Here is a 20586-nt window from a genome sequence, read left to right on the forward strand (position 1 = left end):
TTGATGTAGCACCTTATCAGATCCCTTTTGGAAATCTAATGCACTAGAAAATATCTATAATTAAACAGAGTCCAATTCACTTGGTCTTTGCTACAGTTTGGCTTGCTACAGTGTTCCAGTGAAGCCCAACGGAAGCTGGAGGAATAACACCTCATTTTCCGCTTGGGGACCCTACAACCCTCCGGACTCCATATTAGTTCAAGAATTTTAGGGCCTAAACTCTCCCCTGTCCCAGCCCCCCACCCCACACACCAGGCTTTGTTACCACATAGCCTGCCATTACACACCCCCTGTTGTTAGTCACTAGTCCCCATTAACAACTGTTCACCCTCCCAGCCTGATCGTTAGCAACTCCTTTGTCTGTCCAACTGTCTTTCTCTCTCTTCGGGCTCTATCCTATCGTTTACTCCCTACCCCACGCCCCTCCCTATTTTCTGCATATAAACTGACGTTTTCCCAGCCACCATCAGTTCTGAGGAAGGGTCACCGCACCCGAAATGTTAACTCTGTTTTCTCCTTCACAGATGCTGCCAGACCTGCTGAGCTTTTCCAGCAACTTTGTTTTTGTTCCTGATTTACAGCATCCGCAGTTCTTCTGGTTTTTATTCATATTTTTAGTAATAGCTCTATTTCAATTAGCCACACTCCACATAAATCTAACCACACTGATTACTAGCTTCTCATATTTATAAAACCAACTGACACTCAATTAGCTCTTAGTATATCCATCACTTGTTCCATTAGTTCACAGGAATTCTTCAAACCCTATTAAATATTAGCATTTAATTACATTGCGTCCACCTTCTATCCACAGCATGTTACCTCATCAAAGAACTCCAATAAGTTGTCTAAACATGATTTTCCTTTCTGAAAACTATGATGACTATGACTGATTTGCTTGAATTTATCCAAGTGCCCTGCTGTGAATTGTTTAATTATAGCTTATACTATTTTCCTTATGGCAGATGGCAAGCTAACTGGCCTGTAGTTCCTGCTTTCTGTCTCCTTCACTTTTTGAATACAGGAGTTACATTTGCTATCTACCAATCTAATAGGATAGTCTTGACATCAAAGGAGTTTTGGAATATTATAATCAATGCAGCTATCTCACTAGCCATTTATTTTAAAGCCCTGGGATGAAGTCCATCAGGATCCAGGAACTTGTCGGCCCACAGCTCCAACAGTTTACTCAGTGACACTTTGGTTGATTGAGATTTTCCTGAGTTCTTCCCTCCCTTCCATTTCCTGATTCATCGCTGCTTCTGAGATTTTACTTATATCTCTAGTGAAGACGAATGCAAAATACCTGATCAGTTTATCTTTTTTTATTATTTTCCATTATGAATACCCTAGATTCATTTTCTATAGGACCAGTGCTCACTTTTTGAATGTCACTTTTTAAAATATTTATTGAAACTCTTACTCTGTGTTTATATTTCCGTCTGCCTTTCTCCTCTGCGCTAATTTTTCTGCAATTAATTTTTTTGGTATTTATTTGATTTTTAAAATTTCTGTTCAATCTTCTGATCTGCCACCATCTGCACCATTGTATGCTTTTTTCTTTAAAAGCTTTGTACTATCTTTAACATTTCTAGTGAATAGTGGGTCCGTTCTTAGGAACTTTTCTTACTTGGGATGCACCTATTCTGTTAATTATGAACTATCCCCTACATCTCTACTAACCAACCATTTAACTTAGTTTGCCAGAATCATGGAGACTCAGTAAAGAGAAACCAGGTTCAGTGATGAATACTTCAATAACCAGACAATTCAAATTTATATTAATTTATGAGAAGCAGAGGGAAATTAATATTTTATACATCAAGCTATGATCTAAAAATGAATTGTCTGGAAAGCACAGTGGAAACCAATTTGATATTCAGATTTTCAAAAGGGAATCAGAAGAGGTGAGAAAGTGAGGAGTGGGATTAATCTGATGGTCTTTCAAAGGCCTGGCACATGCTTAATGGGTTGAATGGCCTTTTTTTCTATGGTGCATCATTCTACGAAATTATAGTTGATTTAATATTTGAATTGAGACAATATTGCTGTGCTGTCTAACATTCTGTGGCTATGTGTAGCCGTATCTCGGGATTTCATTCTTAGCCAGTATATACAAGGGAATATCTGGCTGGCACTGATACAGTAGGTCTGAGACCATTGTCAATGAAATAAATACTGTATCACAGTGTCAGGAAACTATCGTGACCCTCTATCAGTTCCAGTGCCACCTTTCCATGTGTGTTTGCTGGAAAAAAAAAATACTCTTCTGCTTTTTGACAGGTCTACTATTTATGAAAATCTTCTGAATCTGGTGCCAACAAATATATCAAGGAGAGGAAATTCAAATCCATCTGATCTGTCAGAATGGGTGCCATTGTTCAAAGGTACTGTGTTTGCAGCTGAAATGTAGTATTTGATGCATGTTTTCAATTAAGTAACTTTATAATGATTCTATGTAAAATATAGAGCAAATTCCAATTTAATTGTCCCTACAATCCATAAACAATTATCTCAGTTCAAAAACTTGTAGAGGATGGTGTTGTGTAATGGCTCTTAGTGTCCCAAAGTGCTTCACAGCCGCTTCCTTAGTCTTGAAGTTCAGTCACTATAGCTGTCATTTACCAAAGCCCCATAGACTGCAATGAGTTGAATGACTAGTTAATTTGCTTCTTGCTCTTGGTGGAGGGATACCAAAAACTGGCTGCTCCCAATTGATGCTGTGGGAGCTCCTGCATTCACCTGAATGGTGAAGGTTAGGTTACAGGTTTCACATCTTATCTGAATGGAAGCAGCTCTGACAACATAACATGCCCTCAATACTGCATCTGGAATGGAAATTTTGCAGATGGCAACTTCTACACATGTTGTAACATCAGGACAAGCAGTTTGTGCTCAAGCGCAACCTGTTATAAGAAAATAGGAACAGGAGTAGGCCATTTAGTCCCTTGAGCATATTCCACCATTCATCAAGATCATGGTTGATCTGTGGCCAAACTCCATATCCCTTAATATTGTTGCTTAGCAAAAATTGATCTGTCTCAGATTTAATATTAACATTATTATTCATCGTTTATATTAAGAATTTGGATGAGAATACAGGAGATGTGATCACTAAGTTTGCGGATGACGCCAAAATTGCTGGTATAGTGGACTGTGAAGAAGGTTATCTAAGAGTACAACGAGATCTTAATCAGATGGGCCAGTCGGCAGAGAAGTGGCAGATTGAGTTTAACTTAGATAAATGTGAGGTGTTGTATTTTGGTAAGGTAAACCAGGGCAGGACTTACACAGTTAATAGGGCCCTGGGCTGTGTTGTTGAACAGAGGGTCCTAGGTTCATGGTTCCTTAAAAGTGGCATTGCAGGTAGACAGGGTAGGGAAGAAAGTGTTTAAAGAAGGAGTTTAGGAGTTGGGATATCATGTTGTGGCTGTACAAGACATTAGTAATGCCACTTTTAGAATACTGTGTACAATTCTGGTCACCCTGCTATGGGAAGGATGTTGTTAAACTAGTTAGGGTACAAAAACAATTTATAAGGATGTTGCTGGAACTGGAGAGTTTGAGTTATAAGGAAAGGCTGGATAGGCTGGGATTTTCTTCCCTGGAGAGTAGGAAGCTGAGGGTTAACCTTTATAGAGGTTTAGAAAGTCAGGAGGGGCACAGCTAAGGTGAATAGCCAAGGTCTGTTTCCAAGGGTAGAGGAGTCCAAATCGAGAGAGCATGGGTTTAAAGTGAGAGGGGGAAGATTTAAAAAGGATCTGGGGAGCAAATTTTTCATGCAGAAAATGGTGTGTGTATAAAACGAGCTGCCAGAGGAGGTGGTAGAGGTGGGTACAATTTACAATGTTTAAAAGACATTTAGCCAGATACATGAATAGGAAAGGTTTTAAAGGGATATGGGCCATAAGGTTTAGAGGGTTATGGGACTAGTTCAGTTTAAGATACCTGGTCGGCATGGACAAGTTGAACTGAAGGATCTGTTTCTGTGCTGTATAACTCTGACTCTATAGCTGATCTAGCATCAACTACTATTTGTGCTACCCTTTGTGTGTAGAAGTGCTTTCTAACATCCCTCCTGAATGGTCTATTCCTGACTGTTCATCTCTGGATGTGTTTGTTGATCCGGCAAGATTGTCATACTGGATGTTTATTATTTCAGGAAGCTATTGGAAGTTAAGAAATCCAAAGAAACCTCCTATCAGAAGTGGAAAATGTATGTTCCTTGGAAACACTCCTCATCTTCAGTCAGAGGATTGTGTATTCAAGCTGCCTTTATGTTCTAGACTAACCTTTTCAATACCAAGCCAGTGTTATCTAAGGGGCTGTGTTTCAATGATGGGTTAAGTTGAGTTCCAGCTGACTCAACATGTGGATATAAATTATTCTATTTGAATAACAGGGAATAAGTGTCTAATGTGGCTTGAACAACTTTTCTCTCCACCAATTCCACCAGAAACAGATGATCTGATTGTATACCTCACTTGCTCTTGGCAGAGTTTCCTGTGTATAAATTAGCTGTGTTTGCCTAGAGAAATAAATGACTACATTTTAAAAGAAATTCCCAAAGAATGTGATCAAGTGTTATGTGAATTTAAGTTGTTCTAATTCTCATATATCCTCTCGGACAGTAAGATTCTTTAGTTTAAAGATAGTTCAATAAATTCTTTACTAATGTACATTTTTTACACATAAATACAGTTCCTCCTAATGATTCAGCCAATTTGGAAATTGAATTAAGCGGATTCTGCACTGGGATTCCTGCCAATTTGAATCTTTGGTTCTTCACATCTGTTGTTGGAGCAATTGAAGGAGTGCCACAACGAGAAATACTTGGAGCTGAAGTAAAGTAAGAAAATGGTCATTATAATTGTATTGGTTAGTTGATATCTCTTGAAATCGACCTTCTTGGGATTTAAATATGGCAGTGGAACTTTATTCATTCATGTCCGTCTTCATGGTGAAGACATGAGTAAAATCACAAAAATTCAAGAGAGTCGGGGGCAGAGCTGAGTATGGTGACCATCACGAAGGAAAAGGGGCTAGTAAAACTGATTGGCCTGAAGGTGGACAAATCACCTGGCCCAAATGGACTACACCCTAGAGTTCTAAAGGAGATGGGTGAAGAGATAGTGGAAGCGTTAGTGGTCATCTTTCAGGAATCGCTAGAGTCAGGGAGAGTCCCAGAGGACTGGAAAATTGCTAACGTGACATCCCTGTTTAAAAAGGGAATAAGGCAAACGACGGAAAATTACAGGCCGATTAGCCTAACCTCGGTCATGGGTAAGATTTTGGAGTCCATTGTAAAGGATGAGATTTGTGAATATTTGGAAGTGTATAGTAAAATAGGGCAAAGTCAGCATGGTTTCATCAAGGGGAGGTCACGCCTGACAAATCTGTTAGAATTCTTTGAGGAAGTAACGAGCAGGGTAGACCAAGGAGAGCCGATGGATGTTATCTACTGGACTTCAAGAAGGCCTTTGATAAGGTGCTACACAGGAGGCTGGTGAGTAAGATAAGGGCCCATGGTGTTAGAGGCAGAGTGCTAGCATGGATAGAAGATTGGCTGTTTGGCAGAAAGCAGAGAGTGGGGATAAAAGGGTCTTTCTCAGGATGGCAGCCTGTGACAAGTGGTATTCCATAAGGGTCGGTGCTGGAACCACAACTTTTCACTTTGTACATTAATGATCTCGATGAAGGAACTGTGGGCATTCTGGCTAAATTTGCAGATGATACAAAGATAGGCGGAGGGACAGGTAGTATTGAGGATGCGGGGAGGCTTCAGAAGGATTTGGACAGGTTGGGAGAGTGGGCAAAGAAGTGGCAGATGGAATACAACGTGGGAAAGTGTGAGGTCATGCACTTTGGTAAGAAGAATAAAAGCATGGACTATTTTCTAACTGGGGAGAAAATTCAGAAGTCTGAAGTGCAAAGAGACTTGGCAGTTTTAGTTTAGGATTGTCTCAAGGTAAACTTGCAGGTTGAATCAGTAGTCAGGAAGGCAAATGCAATGTTGGCATTTATTTTGAGAGGACTTGAATATAAAAGCAGGAGTATACTACTGAGGTTTTATAAGGCTCTGGTCAGGCCACATTTGGAGTATTGTGTGCAGTTTTGGGCCTCATATCTCAGGAAGGATGTACTGGCTCTGGAGCGGGTTCAGAGAAGGTTCTTGAGAATGGTCCCAGGAATGGAAAGCTTAACAGATGAGGAACGTTTGAGGACTCTGGGACTATACTCATTGGAGTTTAGAAGGATGAGGGGCGATCTAATTGAAACTTTCAGAATACTGAATGGCCTGGACAAAATGGATGTTGGGAAGATGCTTCCATTGGTAGGAGAGTCTAGGACCCGAGGGTACAGCCTTAGAGTAAAGGGAAGACCTTTTAGAATGGAGAAAAGGAGAAACTTCTTCAGCCAGAGAGTAGTGATCTATGGAACTCACCTCCACAGAAGGCTGTGGAGGCCAGGTCATTGAGTACATTTAAGACTGAGATAGATTGTCGATTATCAAGGGGATCAAGGGTTACGGGGAGAAAGCAAAATGGGGTTGAGGAACTTATCAGCCATGATTGAATAGCAGAGCAGACTCTAGTTCAAATGGCCTAATTTCTGCTCTTATGTCTTATGGTCTTATGGACGTGGACATCACTGATTTGGCTAGCATTTATTGTCCATTTCTAATTACCTTGGAGAAAGTGATGGTGACCTGCCGCCTTGAACTGCAGTAGTCTGTGTGGTGTAGATAGACCCACAGTGCTGAAATGGAGCGATATCCGGGATTTTGGCACGACAGCTGTGAAGATATGCAATGTAGTTCTTAATCAGGATGGAAAGTGGATCAGAGGAGAACTTTTAGTTAATGTACATGAATTAAATTACAATCAGATCAGTTCTGATTAATTGTGGATTAATTAATACGGGAGAGGTTTTTTCCAATCATAAAATAATTTTATTCATCGGCTGGGACAGAGAGCCACAAGAAAAACGTTATTTGAGTTTAAATAAATCCTCTACACTAGAAGTGGGAATTTGCAAACTTGTAGTTTGAATTCCTCACAATTTATAGAATCTACGCATTCTCTTGTATTATTGCATGAGGCAAAGTCAAGTTATTCTCTGCAATGGATTATCAGCCCTGTTCCTTTCTAGTAATGACTCAATTTTTCTGCCACTTGAATCTCACTTTTAGGAATTTGAGATTTTCTAACAGCTTGCCCCAATAGTTACATCCTCCTCTTTTTGTGTTACACTAATGGAACTAAGTAAATCAATGAGAATAAAGAGAGAATGAATTTTTGAAAAAAGTTAGTGTGATGATTCTTTAGAAAGCAAAATGCAAATAATGCTTGAAATGGAGGCATTAGGACATGATTGAGATGACTGTTATAAGTCTGGTGGGAGGAATGTGCTGGTGATCAAAGCTCATTATTCCATGAGCTATATCATTAGTGTAACTGCTTTGATTCAACCACCAAAATAGCCTAATTGTTTCCATTTATTGCTATTAACCAGAACAAAAGAAACTTTTGTTTATTTATTTACTAAACTCAAAAATAGCTTATGAACAAAACCAATTCTTTAAGCAATTGGCCAAACAGATTAACAACTGAACAAATTGGAATGAAACTGCATCACCTTAATCCCAAAATCCCAATCTGCATGAAAAAACAAGGCACTGCTTCATCAGCAATCACTCACTAACAAGTATGATTGTCCACTTGGGAAATTCCATGTCACTGCTCATGAGTTCAGTGGATCCTTGTATGGCTGAGCCTGATCCTAGAGCCACATTTCCAACCACACGTTTGGCAGGTTTTTATGAGATGTGGAAATGGTCCTTCACCTTGAGATTGCTAGCATTCCTTTGTCAGGCTGGTTTCTAGTACTTCCTCTTGCCAGCGGTTGTTCTCAAAGAATTGTGTCCCTTTGGACTGAAATTTCTTCCAAGTCATTTCCTTCTGAGCAAGGGTCACTCATGCATTAACATCTATGTTGTTTGCAGAGATGCTTTTTTTTTTAAAAGGCAAATGGGGGAAAAGCACCCTTTGGGCCAAGGGTCGAAAGTCAAACAATGAAATGGGATACTTTTTGAGATTTCCTGTATTTCCTGTTGATTAAATCAAACAGTTACTGCTGTGGAGGGATGGAAAATCTTCAGACCAGACCTAAGTTCAGATGGCAAATTATTTCAACTTGGGTTTTTGAATAGAAGTAACAGTTTACCTTTAAAGGTTTGAGCTAGTGAGAGGTACTGATATTTGGGAACTTGCTCAGTTTTCCAAAAATACTTTGTGGAGAGATGTGCATCTTGTCCTAAGGTTTTTAGGAGAGACAGACACTTGTTTACTGAATCCTTTGGAGGTTTTCCTTCTACTGACAAACCCAGATACCCTGGAAAAACAGAAACCAACTCCAGGATAGTGTTCATAGAATCACAGAATCCCTACAGTGTAGAAAGACGCCATATGGCCCATCAAGTCTGCATCGACCCTCTGAGGAGCATCCCATCCATCCCTGTAACCCTACATGGGGTTTTTACCATGGCCAATCCACCTAATCTGCATATCTTTGAACTGTGTGGGAAAACTGGATCACCCAGAGGAAAGCCATGCAGACATGTGGAGAATGTGTGCAGTTTGCACAGACATTTGTACAAGGTTGGCATTGAACCTGGTCCCTGGCACTGTGAAACAGCAGTGGTAACCACTGTGCCACCTGCATGCAGTGTTGCTAGACAACTTTCATTATATAGGCCCCATCCCTCCCAATTGAACTTATGCAACAATTAAAGCAGTAAATTTAATCTCTTATCTCTCAAAAGCTTTATTTGTTTCCTTTCCAAAGTATCTTGACGCTTTAGTAAGAGCAGGTGAGTTGCTGCTGACTATACTGGTGAATAATTCCAAGATATATATGTTCCTTCAAAATCATGGTTAAATTCTTTTCAATACAGGATGTTCAAATACTTCTATATTCCAGTTCCCCATGGTTCTTGTCTATAAATATGTATTCCCAACATGAGTAGCTCAGCCCTGAGGATGTGCTTCCAAGCGTTACCACTTTGGACTATGTTAAGACTGGACTATAGGGGCCATTCTGCCTATCTGTCTATTTAGCTCTTGGAAAGGGGAAAGAGCTATCCGATTAATCTCTTAACCCCCTACTCTATCTCCATAGCCCTGTATCTCTTTTTAAATGTATACCCAACTTCCTTTTGAAATTTATTGTTGAATTACCTTCCGCTACCCTTTCTTACAACACATTCCGAATCATAGCAATTCATTATGTAAGAAATAAATTTCTCCTCAGCATCCCCCCCCCCACCTCCAGCCACTGTCTACAGTATTTTAACGAGTTAAGTGAATGGATTTGTATGCTCAGTTTTTCCACAGTGACCTGGCAAGTCAACTGTGGAGGAGGGGATACAGCAGCCTGTGAAAACAATTCACTTTTACAGTCCTTTTCAGTCAGCTCTTCTGTCCAGTTTATCGAAATACCTGTACAGCCTGAACCAATGAAAACCAGGTAACAGTTTTTCTTTCCTCAACGAAAGCATTTCATGATTGAAGATAGTTGTATGGATGATCTTGGAAATAGAAGCAGTTTCTTCCAAATCAGAAGTACACAGACCTATTTTCCTTGGTACCCAAAACACATCGATCTCAGTCTTTGAATGTACTGGGCATTGAGGGTCTATAGCTCTCTGGAGTACAGAATTCCTCTAAGATCAAGTGTCTCCCTTATCTCTTATCTCAGTCATAAATGTTTGATCCCTTATTCTGAGGCTGCAGACTCTGTAGCTATGAAATTCAGCCTCTCAACATTTACTTTGTTGGATCCTCTGAATATTTTAAAAGTATACTTGTGGGTATAGATGATCAGAAATAAAAAACTCAGCTAGCTGATTCAGGGCCCCAGAGAAAACAGAGGCCAGTGCATCTTGCACCTTCTCAGCCCTATTGCCTTCAATTGCAGCAAATGTGGTAGAGAGGCTCCTGCACCACATCAGGCAACACCTGACATAAAAGATGACCACCAAAGCACAAACTATTATCTCTCAAGACTGAAAGTTACCAAAGACTTATTCACACTTTTTCCTTGAACTGTGTCATTATTATTTATACAGCCAAAAAAGCATCAGTAAAATTCTTAAATAATTTTGTGGACTAGTTTCCAGATGAATTACTTTGAATATGACTGCTCTCGAAATGATGTTTGTTGGCCTGAGCTTGCTTACCCGTTGACAAGACATTACCAGGGTAAGGAAGTTCTACTGATCCTAAACTTCAACCTGTTTGTCATGGTGTGTTTCAATTTGTAAACTGAAAGATATTTGCTCTTTCGTAAAACCTTTAATGATCTTGGGGTTTCAAATGCATTTTTCAACCAACCAATTTTAAAATGTGTTCTGTTATAATATAGAGAATATAACATTTATATATGACAAGCTTTTACAGTGAGCAATGAATTAAGTGACCAAATGATCTGTTTCAGTGATGTTGACTGAGGGACAATATCGGCCATAACATCAAGCAAATTCCCTTGCTCTTCTTTTGGCATCATTTAAATCAATCTGAATGCCGGAGAGCACCTTGGAGTATGTTGCATCTGAAACCTCCAACTGTGCAGGCTGTTGAGTGGAACAAAGAAATATATTGTCATTTGGATTGTGGCAAGCCTCTATGTCAAATTTGTATTTTACTTTCTATGGACGACTTACTGGAGAGTTGATGACTTTTTTTAAATTCAAAGAATAAGAAATCAAGTGTCTAATTTACATGTGCATTGTATTTTGAGTTACAACAAATGTGGGGAGCTCATGGGCTGATTGGGATGGCTTTCCCTGCTGCTTCTCAGCCCATTTCTTTACTCTCTGGTTTAGTCTCACCTTTGCTGTACCCACCATAGCCCTCAGTCTCCAGATTGACGTGAGTTTAACCACACTTTTTTTTATCTCTTCCCAAGCATTTAAAGCTTATTTTGTCTGTGAAATGTAATGTAATCCTATTTCTACTAAATTTCATGGCATTGATTTGCTCTCCTTTACCTCCAAACTATAAAGTTCTAACAGGACTGGACAGGATAAATGCAGGGAGTCCAGGACCAGGGTCTCAATTTAAGGATATGGGATTGGCCATTTAGGACTGAGATGAGGAGAAATTTCTTGATTCAGTGATAATCCTGTGGAACTTTCTGCCACAGAAAGTAGTTGAAGCCAAAACGCTCTTCGTGAGAAGTAGTTAGATATAGTTCTTAGGGCCAAAAGGATCAAAGAGTATGGGGAGAAAGTGGGAACAGGGTACGAAGTTGGACGATCAGCCACGATCATATTGAATGGTGGAACAGGCTCAAAGGGCTGAATGACCTATTCCGGTACCTATTTTCTATGTTTCTACTAGTCTGTACAGATCTCTGGTAATAAGTAGTAAAGGATTAATCACACAAAAAAAATTGGCAGAAGATGCTTGGAATTACGTAACAAGTTGTTGTTTATTACATATTAGTCATTTAACAGGTTATATTAGCTTAAGACTGATGTTAACACTAGCTAAGAAACTTTGTTACCTAAGAGGTAGTAATTAGGTATCTGCTACATGGCTGTAGACTGTAGGACTGACTTAACAACAGACAAAATAGGACACCTCCCAGAGGGAGTTATTTATTTATCAGTGGACAGGGTTATTGGAAAATGTCTGGATTAATCCTTCCAAGCCAAGTGTCTTATACAACGTAGCTCTCTCATGAGGTTCTGGCTTATCTCATTTAGATACTCTAAATCATGTCTTAATATCTACTGGCGAGAACAGATCAAACCTCTGTGTAACCTTTTTTGCAAAATGTTGCACCTCTGACAATGTAGCACTTTGCCAGTACTACACTGAAGCATAAACAAATTAGAAACTTGGGTAGAACAAGAACACAGGATTGTCAGTTTTTCTGAAGGTTTTGCTTTTTGTAGAGGCCTCTTACATAGTATTTGAAAACCTGTATTTAGCACTTATGTTTTCATTTACTTTATAAATAAAAGTTGACTTATTCATTTAAAAAGTTTGCATCACATAAAAGAGATCAAAACATTTAAACATTTGAAATTGTGTCTTTTACCAGGTGAAACATACTCTCAGTCGATTGCTCAGGCGATGTTGCTGGTGTTCTTTTTCTTGGTGGCTGCGGTGTTAGGAGACCCCTGGAACAATATCCGTAAAGCTTGGCATAAGACCACGTTTCGTTAGACTACTGTAGCAAGTCCATGCACAAACATTTCATTGTATTCTTTTTACTTACTGAATATGTTGCACAAGTTATTGATTAATGAGATGCAGGTGACTAGGAAGGGCATTTACTTTATTGATTTGGAATAAAACCTTTTAATATTTCTTTGTCACACCACACTGTAGATTCTGAAATGGTTCTGTTGCCTGTCCTTTAAAGAGATCATCTCTTTGGCAAAGACTGTTTTGGTGCGAGTCTTAGTTGTCATCTGCCAAGATTGATTGATGAAAAACAAACATATTCTTAAATACTGGCATTCTATAAGTCTGTATCTTTAAATTATGCCCATGTGTCAGTTTTAATGGTTTGTGCATATGACATTTCAGTAACTACATTATAGTGCTAATTCGTCAACATTGGCCTGGATTTTGGCAATACTAATGACTAGGAAAGTATCAGCATTCCTTAAAAATTGACAGCAGCTTCTGGAATCTGCACAGTTAGAATTGACCTGAGAAATCCAGAAGTTGTTGTTAATGATTCTGTGCTTTTCCAATAGATGCTGTTTTGAACTTTGTAGTCCCCACAGATTGCAACTAAATAGAAATTTCTGAATTGAACACTTGCACTTTTACAGTCTAGGTTGCACCTTGTTGAATGAGGTGTTACTGGATATTTAAGAGCACTAACTACATCATTATTAAAATCTCTTGGTCCTCATCTACTGATTTTATACTTAGTCATTTGGTAGTATAGCAGTAAGTTTACTGAACAAAGATATTTTGTTGAAGCTGTTTGTTTTCCACTCATCAGGACTATTGGGGTGGAATGACTAAATGAATGACTCAACACCCAGAGTCCACTTCCAGTATCAGAGTTTTTTGATGTTACGCTGGTGGGAAGAAAACCTCTAGGGGTCCAGAAGCTTCTTCCCTGAACAAAAAGAAAGACATAAAACTGTTATACATTTGCTTGCAGCCTGCCCTAGCATTTACAAACCAATTGCAAATTGATCATGTTGTTGATTGATTACTTACTTACACATCCAATCAAGTCAATCATGTGACTGCTTGGTCAGTTGATGGACACTTGTAGGTCTTCCCAGGATCTGGAGATGCTTGCTGGATGTCCTTACCACCTGTCCTTGGGCTTTCACAATGCATCTTATCCATCCACGTTCCAATCCTGCTGACTTCTGCATCTGTCATTCAATCCTCCCAGCTAGCAGGGTGCCTAAAGGACCTTAACTAATGAGTCGAGCTTTACTCTTCCATCCCATATTAAATAACAAACTTTGAATTAGCTTGCTTCTAACTGTACTTCTCAAGGGTGTCCCTTATCCAAACAGTTTGAGCAGTGGCAACATTTTTGCTTCTTCTTAAGATCCCATTGTGTGATTCTTGAGATGCTTTATATCTTATCTAGTTGCTGTGAGAACAAAAGTCGTGACTCTGAGTAAATGATTGCTTCAGCAAACAATCTACTTTGTACATTTTTATGTCAACTGAAAACTACAAGCGGCCATTTTGTGTTAACAAGAACCACAGGCTGCCTTAATAATTATAAAGGGAAGGCAAGTTTAGAGTGTCAATAATAGGGTAAAATTTTGTGTCTGGAGAGTACTGTAAAGTGGCTTTTATAGACTTTCAGAATGACAGTAGTCTCTATATTTAAATTTATTCCTCATGGTTTTATTTTGTTTTTGCCCTAACAAGGGCGGTTTGCAAGAAATGGAAAAAGAGAAAACATTTTAGCTGTAGGTGAGGAGAGTACTAGTAGAGACATTGCTATGGAGAATGCACCAGTTAACGCCTATCACATAAATGAGAAAAATAGTAAATGCATTTCAGTACCCATGTGATGCTAGTTATGTAAGCTGCATATCCCAAAGACTGGTGGATCCCATCACACAAACATATGCTTTCAACTATTTGCAAAAAAAAGTGTACTGACTGTACCCAACCAGCCCTTCCTTGCAAAGCTCACAACTCAGTGATTCTGCTCTTGGACAACATTTGCTAAGTAATCTTGTATGTACAAAAAATTATGCTGATGATTGTTTTAGAATTGTCATAATATATTCAAGGGGTGGCTAGATATAGCACTTGGGGAGAATGGCATCAAAGGTTATGGGAAGAAAGCAGGATTAGGCTATTGAGTTGGACAATCTTTCATGGTCGTGATGAATGGCTGAGCAGGCTTGAAGGGCCGAATAGCCGCCTCCTGCTCTTCTATGTATGTTTCTATGTATTCAGGTTTGCAGTGTGGTGTATTTGCATGTACTGGAAGTTGTATTTGTGTACACAGTCCATTTGTTTCAAGTTGACGGAATAGATGACAGCCATTTCTCAGGGCAATGTCTTAACCAATTAGAACCAATGTGGCTGTTTTAAATTTAAAGCTTGGTAGATAACTGTCAGTTATCACTACCTGATGCATTCTCCCTGGCAACACCTCTCCCAATTGGAGTCCACTTGACAACAAGTTGACAGTCTGCTCTCTTTCAATATCAATGTTGTTTTCCCTTTGGCATTTTCTATGAATTGTCCTGATGAGTGCAAGACAAAAAGCTTTGACAATTGTTTTTTTAAAAAGTAATTTTATATTTGCAGATTGTTGAATTTCTCAATTAAAAAATTGGCATTCTAAATTTTATGTTTTGGCTTCCTTATTGCTATATGAATGTTCCACTCAATTATTTTGTTTTGTATAATAAAGTGAAAAATGATGTATATTCAGTGCACTTGACTTGTTTGCTGTATGAGAATACTTAATTATTAGTGATTGTTTACCCTGCTTGGTGATTTCACTGCTGGATACCTGAAGATCCCCTAGACTTGGCGCCAGATTGGAATTGTTGTTGGAGAAGGAGATATCTGTGACACAGATTGCTAGATATTTATAGGTAGTTTTCTTGAAAGTTGGTGGTGAGTTGGTTGCTTTGCCATTGATAGCAAAATCCAGGTCAAAACATTTTTACAACTGTACATATTTAGGTGGGAGTTATTTTAAAGTGGAAACAAATATGTGAATCAGGATTTCTGAATAAATTTTATTTCTACTTCTGGGCACTGCATGTAGCTCTGGGTCAATACACTACCTTTACTTCTACAAAAACACTAATATTTGGATTCTGGTATACCGTAGATCTGAAAACAGTCAGACTGATCCATGAAATATGAAAACTCTCAGCAGATTGAAGGGGGACACTGTTCTTGATGCTGAGTGATGTAAATCTATACATCTTTATATTTTTATGGGAAATGAAGTGACAAATAATGGTGTGCATATTAACAGGGCAACTCCATCAACTGTGTCAATAAATGTGAAGCTGGAAAAGCACAGCAGGTCAAATAGCATCCGAGGAGCAGGAAAGTGACGTTTCGGACTGAAGGCGATCGCCCAGTGGTATTATCACTCAACTATTAATCCAGAAACTCAGCTGATGTTCTGGGGACCCGAGTTTGAATCCTGCCATGGTGGATGGTAGAAATTGAATTCAAAAAGAAAAATCTGTAGTTAAGAATCTACAGATCACCATGAAAACATTGTTGATTGTCAGAAGAACCCATCTGGTTCTCTAATGTCCTTCCTCACCTGGTCTGGCCTACATGTGATTCTGGACCCACAGCAATGTGGTTGACTCTCTGTTGCCCTCTGAAACGGCCTAGGAAGCCATTCAATTGTACCAATCGCTCCAAAGTCTCAAAGGAATGAAATTGGACAGATCACCTGCCATCAACCTGGGCACTAGAAAAGTCAATGGCAGAAATAGCCTTGTCAACCCTGCAAAGTCCCCCTCACTAACATTTGGGGGTTAGTGCCAAAATTGGGAGAGCTGTCTCACAGATCAGTTAAGCAACAGCCTGACATTGTCTGTCAGGTATGATTCTGTGAGTATGACTATGTCCCAGACACAACCATCATCATCCCTGGATATGACCTGTCTCACTGGCAGGACAGATCCAGCAGAGGTGGTGGCATAGTGGTATACAGTTGGGAGGGTGTTGCTCTGGGAGTCCTCAACATTGACTTCGGACCCCGTGAAGTCTCATGGCTTCAGGTTAAACATGGACAAGGAAACCTCCAGCTGATTACCACATACCATGCTCCCTCAGCCGATGAATCAGTACTCCACCGTGTTCAACAACTCTTGGAGGAAGCACTGAGGATGGCAAGGTCACAGAGTGTACTCTGGATGGGGGATTTCAATGTCCTCTACAATAGTGGCTCGGCAGCAGTACTACAGATTGAGCTGGTCGGGTCCTAAAGGACATAGATGCTAGACTTAGTCTGTGGCAGATGAGGGAACCAACAAGAGAGAAAAACATACTTGACCTCATCCTTACCAATCTGCCAGCTGCAGATGCATCTGTCCATGACAGTATTGGTAAGAGTGACCACTGCACAGTCCTTGTGGAGATGAAGTTCTGCCTTCACATTAGAATACCTCCATTGTATTGTATGGCACTATCACTATTCTAAATAGGACAGACTTCACACAGATCCAGCAACTTGACTGGGCATCTATGAGGTGCTGTGGGCCATCAACAGCAGCAGAATTGTACTTCATTGCAATCTGTAACTTCAGGGCCTGGCATATCCCCCACTCAACTATTACCATCAACCCAGGAGATCAATCTTCGTTCAATGAAAATTGCAGGAGGGTATGCCAGGTGCAGCACCAGGCATACCCGAAAATGAGGTGTCAACCTGGTGAAGCTACCAGATTTGACTACTTGCACACCAAACAGCATAAGCAGCAAGTGACAGATAGAGCTAAGCGATCCCACAGCCAACAGATCAGATCTAAGCTCTGCAGTCCTGCCACATCCAGTCATGAATGGTGGTGAACAATTCAGTAACTCGAAGGAGGAAAAGGCTCCACAAATATCCGCATCCTCAATGATGGGGGAGCCCAGTACCACTGCAACAGATAAGGCTGATGCTTTTGCAGCAATCTTTAGCCAGAAGTGCCGAGTGGATGATCCATCTTGGTTTCCTCCAGTGGTCCCCAACATTACAGATACCAGTCTTCAGCCAATTCGATTCACTCTGTGTGGTATCAAAAAATGGTTGGAGACACTGGATATTGAAAAGGCTATGGGTCCTGACAACATTCCGGTAATAGTACTGAAGACTTGTGCTCCAGAACTTGGTGGTAGCCAACACTAGTATCTATCTGACAATTTGGAAAATTGCCCAAGTATGCCCTGTACATAAAAAGCAGGACAAATCCATCCTGGCCAGTTACCACCTTTATCACTGTACTCTCGATCATCAGTAAAGTGATGGAAGGTGTCATCAACAGTGCTATCAAGCAGCACCTGCTCAGCAATAACCTGTTCAATGACACCCAGTTTGGGTTCTGCCAGGGCCACTCAGCTCCTGCTGTCATTACGTCCTTGGTTCAGATGTGGACAAAAGAGCTGAATTCCAAAGGTGTGGGGAGAGTGACAGCCCTTCACATTAAGCCTGCATTCGACTGGGTGTGGCATCGAGCAAAACTGGAATCAATTGCTATCGGGAGCAAACTCTCTGGTAGTTAGAGTTATGCCTGGCACATAGGAAGATGGTTGTAGTCACTGAAGGTCAATCAGCTCAGCTCCAGGACATCACTGCAGGACTTCCTCAGGGTAGTATCCTAGGCTTCATCAATGACCTTCCCTCCATCATAAGGTGAGAAGTGGGAATGTTTGTGCAATCATTGGCAATGTTCAGCACCATAACTGACTGCTTGGATACTGAAGCAGTCCATGTTCAAATGTAACAAGATCTGGACAATATCCAGACTTGGGCTGACAAGTGGCAAGTAACATTCTCACCAAACATCTGCCAGGCTATGATCATCATGAACAAGAGCCAATCTAACCACCTTGCATTCAATGATGTTACTGTCACTGAATCCCTCACTAGCAACATGCTGGGTGTGGTACCACTGCCCAGACATTCAGCTGGACTTGCCACATAAACACTGTGGCTACACCAGCAGATGAGAAGCTAGGAATACTGTAGTGAGTTACTTGCCTCCTGACTCTCCCTATCCTATCTGTCACACTCCCCACTTTCCTGGATCAGTGCAGGCCTAACACTCAAGAAGCTCTACCCCTCCAGGACAAAGCAGCCCACTTGATTGGCACTATATCTACTCTCAGTAGCAGCAGTGTATACCATCTATAAGATACACTGCAGGAATTCAACAAAGATTCTCAGACAGCACCTTCCAAACTCCCAACCACTTCCATCTAGAAGGACAAGGGCAGCAGAGACAGGGGAACACCACCCCCTGCAAGTTCCTTTCCAAGCTACTCACCATCCTGACTTGGAACTATATTACTGTTCCTGGGTCAAAATCCTGGAATTCCTTCCGTAAGGGCATTGTGGTTATCTCACAGGCGGTAGACTGCTGCAGTTTCAAGAAGGCAGCTTACGCCTTCAAGGGGCACCTAGCGACAGGGCAATAAATGCTGGCCCATCCAGCGACAGCCACATCCTACAAAATGAATAAAACAATGTTACTGAGAGGGGGCAGGTCAATGCGCCTCGCCAATCAGAGCGCGGTTTGCTTCCCTTGGCAACCAGGAGGGGGCGGAGTGAGCCTGCCCTGTCAATCAGAGATGGGTGGGATTCAGCGTGCTGCGTCAGCACACTACCCGGAAGTGGCGTGCCTAGCAGGGATCCTGCCGCCTCCGGTCCTGGAGGAGAGTGAGGGGCGTCCATATCAACTGAGCCCCGGGCCTAGATCCTGACACTGCGCTCTGGCCTTGGCAGCGGCACCGGCTGCTAACAACACCCCCCGATCCTTATTCCAATCACAGGTGCTGTTTGGTGTAGTCCGGCCTGGGATCGTAGTGCTGCTGGAGCGTAGTGGACTCTGTGCCGAGACGATGGGCTCCATGTTCCGCAGTGAAGAGATGTGCCTGGCCCAGCTGTTCCTCCAAGCCGCCTCGGCCTATGATTGTGTCAGTGAGCTTGGGGAGGCCGGTCTAGTGGAGTTCAGAGACGTGAGTCTGCTTACTGAGTAATCCACTGACTAGTAATCCCCTGTTAGTAATGCACTCATTGACAATCCACTAGCTACTAACCTGATGACGAGCAATCCATTCATTGACTTAGAATACACTAACTAGTAATCCAGTCATTGACAACCCTCTAATTAGTTAGTCATCCTCTTTTACTAATCCACTCATTGACAATTCACTGACTAGCTAATGATCTTTTGTTACTAATGTACTCACTGGCTAATAATCGACTCACCGACAGTCGTCCAACTAAGGAGTAATCCGCTCAGTGACTGTGAATCCAAGAACAAAAATTGATCCGTTTGCATGTAATCTACTAATTAATAATCTAACGACTAGTCATCTTCTAATGGAGTAATCCTCTCACTCGCTATGTTTTCCACTGACTGAGAATCCACTCTCCAACTAGTAAATTGTAAAGAGTACTAATCGATTGACTAGCTAGTAATTCATTCACTGAATAGTAATCTGCTCACCAGTTAGCAGCCAATTTAAAGCATTGGCATTATTACTTAATGTAACAGTGTGTATGGTATTTAATGCAGACCTAATTTATTATATAATGTACGAAAGACTTAATCTTTAAAGTTACTATATACGTTAGTTAATAACTGCTAACATGTTTCTTGGTTGAAATATTATAAACTATTAATGAATAATCTCGGAAGTATGACTAACAGCACGATTCCTAAAAATATATAAGGTATTATTCAGCATGTTGTAGTTTTGATATCAGTTATTATTTATTATGTAAGGAGTTAGTGTATTATTTAATATTTGTGGTGTCGTATATATAACAATAACAAATCCTATTTATAGAATAGAAATTTCATTCTTGAGAGGTGATTTTGAGTATATTGAATGTTTATTGCTGCTGTAGAAAGCTGTGAGAATCTGCCGATCTTTGAAATGTGACTTCAATATTTTAATTGTAGGATGTCCTGTTCAAGTAGGTCATGGGAGATAAGTTACTGATGTTTTCATCACATGTTTTTGCAACAAAATAAGGCGCAGGGTAGGCCATATAGGACTGAGATGAGGAGAGTGGTGCCTTCACCCAGAGAGTAATGAGCCTGTGGAACTGTCTGCCATAGAAAGCAGTCAAGGCCAAAAACATTGAACGTTTTCAAGAAAGAGTTAAGAACATAGAACAGTACAGGCCCTTTGGCCCATGATGTTGTGCCGAACTTTTACCTGAAACCTAAGGTCTATCTAACGTCCACCCCTACCTTATATTATCATCCATATGCCTATCTAAAAGCTGCTTAAATGCCCCTAATGAGGCTTACTCCACTACCCTCTTCAGCAATGCATTCCACGCCCCTACCACTCTCTGAGTAAAGAACCT

At 40.6% G+C, this 20586-nt stretch overlaps 2 protein-coding genes across 2 annotated transcripts in view; both read left to right on the forward strand.

The window, feature by feature from the left end:
• The first annotated feature begins 885 nt into the window (after nt 1–885).
• Nucleotides 886–15285, forward strand: LOC125486007 (tectonic-2-like). The gene is made up of 5 exons (XM_048611768.1): nt 886–922; nt 2190–2387; nt 4702–4849; nt 10174–10262; nt 12112–15285. Exons 1-5 carry the CDS (start codon nt 886–888, stop codon nt 12234–12236), a joined length of 597 nt encoding a protein of 198 aa, XP_048467725.1. The 3' UTR covers nt 12237–15285.
• A 3596-nt stretch (nt 15286–18881) lies between these two features.
• Nucleotides 18882–20586, forward strand: part of LOC109917433 (V-type proton ATPase 116 kDa subunit a 2-like) — a 61459-nt gene continuing 59754 nt past the window's right edge. Inside the window, exon 1 of the mRNA XM_048611769.1 lies at nt 18882–19220. Within this exon, the coding sequence (XP_048467726.1) occupies nt 19104–19220 (117 nt within the window). The 5' untranslated portion in view covers nt 18882–19103. The remainder of the gene's footprint in view (nt 19221–20586) is intronic.

The sequence above is a fragment of the Rhincodon typus genome, chromosome 24, assembly GCF_021869965.1.
Source record: "Rhincodon typus isolate 14 chromosome 24, sRhiTyp1.1, whole genome shotgun sequence".
In the NCBI taxonomy this organism is placed as follows: domain Eukaryota; kingdom Metazoa; phylum Chordata; class Chondrichthyes; order Orectolobiformes; family Rhincodontidae; genus Rhincodon; species Rhincodon typus.

What these genes read in the sequence shown, in the direction of transcription:
- LOC125486007 (XM_048611768.1), top strand. Translation starts at nt 886, where the DNA reads ATGACTGATTTGCTTGAATTTATCCAAGTGCCCTGCT. An exon ending in ATTTATCCAAGTGCCCTGCT is followed by an intron (nt 923 to 2,189) that starts GTGAATTGTTTA and finishes ACTGTATCACAG; the next exon opens with TGTCAGGAAACTATCGTGAC. An exon ending in GTTGACAAGACATTACCAGG is followed by an intron (nt 10,263 to 12,111) that starts GTAAGGAAGTTC and finishes GTCTTTTACCAG; the next exon opens with GTGAAACATACTCTCAGTCG.